Raw genomic sequence first — 10,186 nt, forward strand, 5'->3', positions numbered from 1 at the left:
CAGCTTCTGAAAGTAAAATGCAAGTATTTCAGGGTGGCATTAAGGAAAGAAGAAAGGCAGAGCAGTAGAGAAGTGGGGTTTTGCCTTTCTCTTAGATGGCTTTATAACAATTAAAAATGATGGATTAAAAAGTGTAAGTGGCGGTGTGCGGGTGAGTCGGTTGTGTGCCTCCAGTGGTGGTTCTGGCAAGCGTTAAAAGCAGTTCTTGCCCCCGCGCTGGAGATGCACAGGGTGTGAGACCTTGCAAAAGCTCAAACAAAACTTTCTCTTGTAATACCGCCTCTCTGGTGCTATGGGTTCCAGTTCTGTGAGAAACTGCGACTGTCCAATGGCAGAGCCTGCACCTGTGAGACTTGGATTAAATTGATGCTAATAGTTGTTGGAGGTGGATGTGCCTTCGGTAAGCTCCCTCCCTAAGTGCCCCCGGGGGGAAACAGCGTTCTGTTTTGACTGTGTGTGAGCAACAAGTATGACAGACTGGTTCTTGGGAATTGTTCAGTTCCTTCATCCTAATGTTTGATTTTTGCAACATGTTGCGAATTATCTTTTAACGTTTTGGCTATGTACCTTTTCAGGTAGAGGCATTAACCCATCAACCTAGAGCCACAACAGTACACGCAGTCAGAGATTCAGAACTTGCCAAACTCCCAGAGGGAGCACTGACATCCATCAAACGTAAATTCCCCCAGGTAAGAAAATTAAAAGTTTTTTATAGTCTCAAAAGATGTCTGAGGAGCTAAAATTCTGTTAGCACCAAGTCCTCTGGGTTTTTTGTATGATTGATGCATACTGAGAAAACATTTAGTTCTCTTTGTCTGCCTGATCTGATCTATCCTAGACTTTCACCAGCTTCTCTTCCGTTATCTTCTAATCAACTTTAGTGTGTTTTATTGCAGGGCTCTTTTGTATATCTGGATGAAGTTCATGGTAAACTCACACATGCGATTCTGTGAAATGCAAGAACATAGAAAAACACTTGCTAAATGCAAAGTGGCAATCACCTAGTGCTATTGATAGTAAATGAAAGTTTGACTTCAAAAATCACTTTAAAACATTGATACGTGTTTGTCTTGCTCACTGGGACTCAGTCAGCACTTGGTTAGATGATACCTTTATTTCCGGAGCATTGATATTTGAGGGTTGGTTTTCCTCTTCCTTGCATTTTAGGCTGTCAATTCTCATTCTGCAACTGCCACATCTGGCTGTGTCCTGAAGACTGTGATTGCTCCCTTTGAATCCATCAACTCATCTATCTTCTTTAATTCGCTTGACATTATACCCCTCTCCTGTGAATCTGGAGACTGACGGACTTGAAATTTAATTCTTTTGTCCCTAAGTGCATCAGGGACATTATACTAAGCACTAAATCATTGCACTAGCCTTAAAGGCAATTACTTAATGCTGTTACTACAAATTATTTCTGATTTTTCTTTTTACTGTCTTTAAGACATTCACTTATTTTACCACATTTCTTTAAAAAACCTACAAAAGTGATAAATCTAATTAAAATACTTTGTATTCTTTTGCTTTCTAGGACCCATAATAATGTTTTTCATTTATTTATTTTTTTTAAAATTGTATAATATAAAGCCTTTATTCTTGCATTCTCATGTTACAAAAACTGGGGGGGGGCCTGTCTGTATTACTGCTAGGATAATTTCATCATTGCAGTAAGTGTTCAGAAGTTATGCCAATGAAAAATAATCTTCCTGGTTTCCCTGTAAGCGTTATTTTTGCTTACGTGTGTCTGAATGTCTGCTGTGGGTTGTCAAGGCGCTCCTGGTCTCTGGAGCTCTCTTGAATAGTCCTCTGATTCTGTTGTTGGCTATTTAATGGAGCAGATTTCCTGCCCGGATTAATGAACCGTTAGCAGCGTGCAACTTCTGTACCCGACTAGCCACAGACTGGGTAAGGGCAGCTTGGCGTCCTGTCTTGAGTTGCCCTTTTGAATGTCGCTGTCCTCGTGACTGCTCAGGCAGCGAGGAAGTGAGCCAGCTGGAATTTAAAACCACCTTTCTCCTTATGTAGTGGATGATTTTAAATGCTGCTAGTAAGCATTAAAACTGTAAATTACTAGTAAGCACTGAACACATAATACTTAGTAATGCCTTGAACGCTGATCTGCACAAAGGCCGTGTTCTAATTCTGCATTTTTGTCTGGTGCAAGAACTGATTTCAGTGTCTCTTCTCTCTCTCTTCCCCTTTCCTGTTCTATTAGTTGGCAGAAGTGTTCTCCCCTGCTCTCTCTGGAGATGGGAATCTGTTTGCTTTGCAGTTACACTTATAGTATGGTTCAAAACATTTACTTGTCATAGAATTCAAATGTCTTCCCATGCCTAAGAGTGCAGCCTATCAGCCTTGAATTCCTGACCTTTCTGAATACAGAATTGGTTTTCTCTAGACTTGCAGATAGTTTGGCTAATTAGTTGCAATGAAACAAAATGCTAAAATAGAACTTTTAAGGAAATGTGTAGCAAAAAAGGTGGTTAGAAAAACACATTATTGCTGCTGGTTGAGATCTCTAAATTCTAAGTAGACGTTAAACTGGTATCAAAAATGTGAGAGCTTACATTTTTACTATTGGATTATTTCAGAACAAGTATTAGAGGAATATAAGACAGACTTTAAGCAGATGATTTATGCAGTTAATGCATTCAGACTGTCTTAAGAACCGAAGACAAAATATTTTTTTATATGATCTCAAAGTTCTTGTGTCTTCTCTTTTTGTCTGTTAGGTCCACCAGGTAAGAGAGGAAGGACAGAAGTGAAAAGGAATTGAAGTGATGGAGGAAAACAATAGGGTAGAAAGTTTGAAGTCAAGTAGAAAAGTACAAAGTCAACTCTAAAGTTAAAGGAGTATACTGGAGAGAAGGTTTTGAGCTGGAAGCTAATAAATTGCATACAGAGAAAAGGGTCTGGGTAGTCATTTCTTAGAAAAAGAATCCAGGCATTAGAGAATCAAAAGCTGACCACGCCTGAATGATGTAATGCAGTTGCGAAAAAAATAACTATGTTAACAGAACGCTTTTTGAAGTGAAGAAGTCCTTGCATTCTTCGCGATTTTGGAAAAGTTTCAGTACACACCTATAGCGGCACACTTGAAGGAAGAGGAGACCTAATGAAGAGAGTCTAGAGGACAAAAAAGCGGCTGACTGGTGTTTAGAAGGATTACCCTATAAAGACAAAAAGACTGGTAAAGTTAAGGGAAGACATGGTAGCTATTTTCAAATGTATAAAGTTGTCTTCTGATAGAAAGGGCATAAACTCGCCATGTTGGAAATGGAGTGAATGGCAGTGCACTGAAATTGCAGCAGCTGGATATTAAGAAAAAGCTGGCTTTACTCCCTAGAAAGGCTAAAAGGTTGTTACTTGAGTTTATAACCTCTTAAAAAATTACCTTTGAGGTAGTGCTGCTTAGTGCTGAGCAGAGGACTGGGCCAAATGAACTCTCCCTGTCCTGTTTTCTCTCCCATTATTCCAGTAGAGTGATTTATACTCAGGATTTATGATGTTGGTTTCCCCATCCAACCAGAAGTAATAAACAAAGGGGTAGCAAGGGCAATAGTTTTGCAACGATGGAATAGGTAGCAAGAGCTAACTGGTGATTCAAAGCGCAGTGGAGGATTTCCCTCTTAGTCCTCTGCAAATCAGAAAACCATCTTTTACCTAAAAAGAAAAAAAAAAGGTAACTGCCTCCATCAAACACAGTTTCAGTTGGTGGAATATTGATCAAACATTGGTGCTTATCCCCTGAGTCAGGTGAAGTGTTCTCTTAGTTCAGAGGAATCCCGCACTGGGGAGAATTGCTTTTGTTTTGGTGATCCTCTTGGCAGGTTCCATAGAGCCTAGATAGTGTGTATCTTAACAGCCGAGAGCCAGGCAGTTCCTGCAATTGAATTACCCTTTCAATTAGTTGCCCTTGAGCTTTAAGATTTCCTGACAAGGATGAAGAACCCTTTAATTCTTGGAGTTAGTGGAAGGACTTCATCCTTGTGTACTTTTCACTGATCATGGAATGCGTTGTAAGAAAATAGTACCTGATGGGGAAGAAAATTGTAAACGCGGGTGGTGCTTGCCAATGAGAACAATGTGAAATGAGGGAAATCATGCTCTATTAGTCCATACAGTAATTCAAGTTCCCTGAGCTGTGATGTACAATCTGGAAAAATTGCACAGCTGATCCTTGGGGAAGCACCGTATGCTCGCCCACTATTTTGTCTTCTCCCTGGGTATCTGCTTTGGTGCTGTCAGAGACAGGACACTGGTCTGCTGGGACCTCCGGTCTGACCCACCGTAGCTGCTGTTATTCTGAGGGATGAAATGGGTGGGTGAGCGTGGGGAATCTAATCTCAGTTATAAGTAACAGCCAAAATTTTAGAGTACGTGCCCAGAAGTGACAGATGTTGACTTCTAGATCCTGCTCAGCCTGCAGAAGTCAAATCCTCTCGCTTCTCAGGAAAGCATCCCAACCTTGAGTCACTGTGGATATGGCATCCTAGACATTCCCAATGGAAAGTGGTCCACAGTGCAAAACTTCTCCTTTGTTTTCTCAGGACTCTTGCCTGCGGGCCACAGCTCTCCAGGGTAGCCGTCAGGGCACTCGGCCAGCGAGAGCATTTGCTCCTCTAACAGCCTCGGTGCTTGCTTCTGGTGATGCTCGAAGCTTTCCAGCATTGCAGGAGTGAAAGGGAATTGATTCTTTCTATTTTCATCGCTGCCTTCAGTTCTGAAAAGTAGGACAGAGAATCAGCTCACGATTTTTGGCACTGCAAAGCAGTTTCAAAGCAGTGGCGAGAGCGCAGAATTTGTGAACAGATTACAGAGATGTTCTAACATCAGTGTATAACTTGGATCGCATTTCATAGATTATCTTTGCCTCTACTGAGCTCAGATTGTTTTTCTAATTCTAACTTGAAATTTAGACCTGCTGTAGCTGATGGAAATTGCACTGAGAAATTGCTTAGGAGCTGTGGGGGGGTGAAATGTAAGGCAACCTTTTACATGCTAGAAATACCTGCTAAAAAATACAGAGTTTTTCTGCATCTTTCTTCTAATTCTCCGAGTCTACCCTTGGGGTTTAAATATATTCAGAGCCCATCATCCATCTTCAACAGCAAGTCCTGCTATCTTTGCATGCCTATTTTAACCAGAGCTTTTCTGAGGTGGATGGAGCCTTCCCTAGGGTTATGTGCCTTACAAAGTGAGCTCGGTAATGTGCCCTCTTTTCAAAACGCTTCCCTCGGGCATTGTGTATATTGTGCGTCACATTATTTAAGCTTGATGTGGCACTGTGGAATAGGTCAGGAGAGGCCCTGCTTCTAGATTTTTCTGTATTTATTCTCATGGCCCATTAAAATAAGTTTTCCTTGACTGTAGGAGAAGTGGATGTGAAAAGGAGAGAAGAAAATTGTTCAGCGGACTGTAGCTGCCCGACATGAGGCAGGCAGGAGCGAGTGCTTAGTCATAGCAGTGATGCGAGACTGACATTTTTCTTCAAGACACAATTGATCACAAGCGTTAGAAGCTCAAACAACCCCAGGATAAAGCTTCAGTTCTTCTGTAGGCTTTAGTGGCGTTCGTAAAGGTGCCACAAATTGTTGCGAGTGAGCATTTAAGATTTGCTTTGTCACGGCGGTTCTTAAACCGTCAGAAGTTTTAATCGAAGACCCCTTGCTAAGCTCCCTGATTCTGTGACAAGCAGAGTGTTTTATCTGATCTAGGGCCATGTAAAGCTTCAATACCACCATGGTTTTATTCAAGTTGATGATCTAATTTACCTCTCCTCCTCCCTTGTCCCTCAAAAAAAACCCCTTAAGAAAGCTGGTAAAGAATAATCTCTGCTCCTGGAAAGAGCTCCACAGAAATGAACCTGCTATTACGTGAATTTGTAGAGATAAAGTGGCTGTTACTATTTTACCCCAATTGCATTTACTTTGTAAAATAGAAAACACTTGGCAGCCCTGATTTCCATGGTAGCTTATTCATATTGGGTCTCTGTGTGGTAGGTAAATAGAAAACCTTTTTACATGCCATTTAAATCACAGATCTATGTGAAGGTCTATAATACCTTGCTATGAAGGTACCGATAAATTGTTATTTAACATATTTAATTTAAAGGTGGCCTATTGGATGACCCATTTGAAGTTTTAAAGACTTAACTATTAGGTATCTTATTTTTAAACTTCAAAGTCACTGGTGTAAGTCCCTAGCTCACCTTCAAGCCATCTTGTTCACTGCGAGAATACTGGTCTTTGGGATCTGGGTGATGGTAGAGGATCCACTAGAGAGGATCAGAACAGATATGGAAGGAAAACCACATTCAGATTTGTAGGGCTATGTGTTGGTTGTACAGGATCCAAACTGGCACAGGAGGCATGCTCCCTGCCTACTTCAGCCAAGGCTGGTTTCCTAAACCAGGGACCTGCAAGAAGACTCCTAGGGACTGGTCCTTTGCTTTCTTGCTCAGGAGCTTTGTTGCTCAGATTTAAAATAGCGTACAATTAAACCTGAGCCTTAGTGTAGCGTGGAGCAGAGTTGATGAGTGTGTTTTGTTGTTTTTGTTCTTAGGTTTTTTTCTCTTCTAAGATGGTTTTGTACTACACATTACGTTTTATATCAATTTCTTATTACTGTGAATTTGGATATTGATGTAGATTTTGTGGGATTCTCCCTTGATTTTTCTAAATCAGCTTTGTTGAAAGTTAGTGAAGATGGGAAGAAGCTTTGTTTGGTACCATCGTTACCTATTGGCAGGTAGTCGGTTTCCCAGGTAGTCCATACTGTTCACAGAATGAGATAAATATCCATAGGAAAGCATTTTACAACCAAGTTCTCATGAAAATCACTTTCAGAAGGGCTTATTGTAAAGCAACTCTTAAGTTTCACAGTTGAACAGGAGCAAAAGCTTTAACTAGAACCCAGGCTTGGGAGATTATCTAGGTGTTGATAATAGGTTGAAATACTTCAAAGGATTATAGGGAATGCAGCACCGTAGAGTGACCATTACCACTTGGCGTGGGAATTGCAGTAGCTGTGAAGCAAGCAGTGCTCAGAATAACACCCAAGACCTGAAATGGGTGGGAAGTCAGCCCTGCGTTTGCAGCATCGCTAGCAGGTGATGCAGAGCTGTTACACTGCCTGGCCCTGTCGCTGAAGGACGTTTGTTTTGAAACTGAAATTAGTCATCTTGAAGCAGGCAAATACAGTCCCCTTGGGAATGTGAAGTTTAGTCCTTGCCCTGCAATGCAGAGGCTGCAGGGCTGAGTAATTTACCATTAGTTAAGCAGAGGGGAAATTAATGGTTTCCCAGAGCAGATGCAGACTTTCACGGCAATACGAGGAAGCTGGGGGGATTGGAGGCTGCGAAGAGTGCTCGATTGGGTCTTACTGGGGATGGAGTTGATACAGAACAGCCAGAAAGACGACGTGTTTCTAGGTAGAGGAGGTGGTAAGTGGTGAGCTGGGTCAGAGGGGTAGAACTGTGCCGAGGAAAGTGTTCTCTTAACGCCATTTGAGCAAGAGAAATACTCTCTCCTGTTTCGCCCTGCACAAAAGTGTTCTGGGGAGTTATCTGAAAAGGTGAGGAGGTGGAAGGATGAGGAACAACATTTTATCTCCCTTGCAAAATGCATGTCTCGGCTGAATGTCCTGCTCTGGGACAGGTTTCTGAATTTACAGTTGCAGTAGGGTCTGCGAGAGCAAGAGAGGTGTTGGGGCTTTTGAAGATTGGTGTACTGATGCACCTGGAATCCCAAGTAGCTTTTGAGATGGAGAAATACTCATGTTTTTAGCCCTGTAAGGTTGGTTTTCTTCCCTTCTGGTGTGAAAGGTCTTGCATAAGCTCAAGAGAGTGAATATTTGTTTGCCTTGGGTTTGGTTTTTTGGGAGGGTTGGTTGTTTGTGGGTTTTTTTGCTTTGGGGGTTGGTTTTTGTGGGTGTTTTGGTTTTTCCCCTGAACGTTGACCTAGTTGTCTCTATGTCCCAGGCAGGCTCCATGGCTCTGGAGTCCCGACTCATGCTGCGAGACCCTCTAGGTGTATATTTAGATTCCTGGCAAAGCCCTGTGACCTTTCTGAGTCACTTCACAGCTTGAGATGGCAGCAATGGGTCGGAAAGTGTGCTCCCCGTCACAGGGCCGGCTTTAACCTGCACTGTGGCAGTTTCAGTGGCGCCGCTCTGTTCACGCCTGGCCTACAACAGAAGCCCCTAATCAATGTCTCTGCTTCTCAGCAGTGATTAACTGTGATTAACTGAGCAGGATCTGCTCACCGTTAGCGTGGTTTCTCATTGTGAGGAATGATAAATTCAACTTCCTCACAAGCTGAAACAAGTTTGGCTTTATCCCTAGTACAAGGGGTCAAAAAGTTGCATTTACTTTGCAGGCAATTAATGATTCTCCCATAATTTAGAAACCCCTAATTTAGAAAATCCCCTAATTTAGAAAAATTTAGATTTGGGTAAGTCTGGACTCCAAATCGCTGCCTCTTTAACAGTACAGATTTTGCTTCAAATCTTAAATCTAAGCTGCTGGATTCTGTGCCAGTGGATTGGGCTGCGACTCGGTGTCTGTGGCGAGCAGGGTATGTGTTTGCAGGGTGGGCTGGCTGGGTGCTAGAAGAGACTGTAAAATCCAGGATGCACCATAGGGATGAGCACAGACACTTCCGACTGTGCTGTGAAGGCTGTCTAGCCCGGAGTGACGGTGACACTGTGGAAATGAGACAATTTTGCATGTACAGATGTCTAGGAAGCACTCTGCGTGATTCTGGCACCATGCTTGGGAAAGATGGGCGTTTGCATGGGAGAGGGGGTAGAATTCTTGCCTACTTTTGGAAAAACGGTACCCGAGTCCATCACTGGCTCAGCTGTGCTGCGGGCAGTGGCGGAGGCTGTGTGGCACCTCCGGAGGATTGAAGAGTCGGTGTTTCTTCCAGGGCAGTCCAGTTTTTCCAGCAGTGCTGCCAGAGTTCCTGCCTTCCCCCTCTGCCCAAATCCCCACTACCAGTTCCCAGAGCTTTTCCTAGAAAATACAGCTGAATGGGTAGGGTAGGAGTAAGTGACTGCTGCATCGCTGCCTGTGCAGAGGCACCTGCCTGTCAGTGCCCTGTTACCTGCCTTTCTCCTGCCTGTCTCTTCCAGCCATCCTTCAACAACTCTGTTTCCTTGCAATCCCTGTGCACGACCTACCAGCCTGAGGGCTAATATTAGCTTGCTTCGTCCTCCTCCTCCCCTTTCCCCAGGCTAAACCAGCCCCCTCTGCGCCACCCCAGGTCCTTCCCTGGATCCCCTGGCTTCCTTGTCAGAGTCTCTTGGGCTGTAGCTACCTGTGCTGCTCCTTCTTGTGTCATATTACTGGAGGGGTTAGGATATAGGGGTTTGGAAACCTGAAGAATGATTTTTTTAATTTTTTTTTTTAAATTTTATTTTTAATTCTCCCAGTTGTACTGAATTTGAGAGCTGCTCTGCACAGTAATGGGTGTAGGTCAGTCTTTGAAGCTTGGGTCTGTTGATGATGAAGAGATGTGATTTATATTGTCATCTCCCTCGGACAGATGGACAAGTCTTTTGAAGGAATGCTTTGCCTTTCTGTGAAAGAAAATGTGGTGTATGTAATGTAAAACTCCAAGGAAATTTCAGGCCACTTCTTAGCTCCGATCCCAAATTGATGTTCCTTCGACGTTGCCATGACTGCGACAGAGTGACTCATCTCGTTATGGTTAGCAATTTGCTTGTCTTACAAAGTCACTGGGGAAATAATTTTTCCATATCTATACGTACCAAGGCTGTAAGGTTTGCTCTAGCAAACAAGGCAAATAATATTTCCTGGTAATAGGAGCAGCCAACTGGAAAAAGAGACCAATAGGTTCTATTCTTAGTTCTGTTATTAACCTTGGACGTTTTCTTTAACTTAGCTGGAGCTCTCTTTAGCTGTCTGTAAAGCAGATAAAGTTACAAATACAGGAGATGGTTTTAGTAAGTAATTAAAATTCTGACGTTTAAAGTGGTTCAGAAGTGTAAAATGTTCATAACACCTTCCAAAACTGCTGAAGTGAAGTCCTAGTTTGCAGATGCAGGTTGTTAGGTGAATGCATGTGAGCTGGGCACAGTGAACGCTCTCGAGAGGCTGGCTGTCTCCTTTAGGAAGGGCAATCAGTCTCATAATTTTTTTTAAGAGTGCCCTCTTTCC

General features: G+C 42.8%; 1 protein-coding gene across 4 annotated transcripts in view; it reads left to right on the forward strand.

Annotated features, from left to right (window-relative positions):
• Positions 1–10,186, forward strand: part of PNPLA7 (patatin like phospholipase domain containing 7) — a 129,208-nt gene that overhangs the window by 51,602 nt on the left and 67,420 nt on the right. For all 4 annotated transcript variants that reach the window (XR_004841654.1, XR_004841655.1, XM_009636343.2 and 1 more), the window contains exon 19: positions 576–689. Coding sequence is in view for 2 of the 4 variants with exons in the window: in XM_009636343.2 (XP_009634638.1) it covers positions 576–689 (114 nt within the window). In the remaining 2 variants the exon portion in view is untranslated. The remainder of the gene's footprint in view (positions 1–575; positions 690–10,186) is intronic.

This window comes from Egretta garzetta, unplaced genomic scaffold, assembly GCF_000687185.1.
Source record: "Egretta garzetta isolate BGI_Z169 unplaced genomic scaffold, ASM68718v1 scaffold143, whole genome shotgun sequence".
Lineage (NCBI taxonomy): Eukaryota > Metazoa > Chordata > Aves > Pelecaniformes > Ardeidae > Egretta > Egretta garzetta.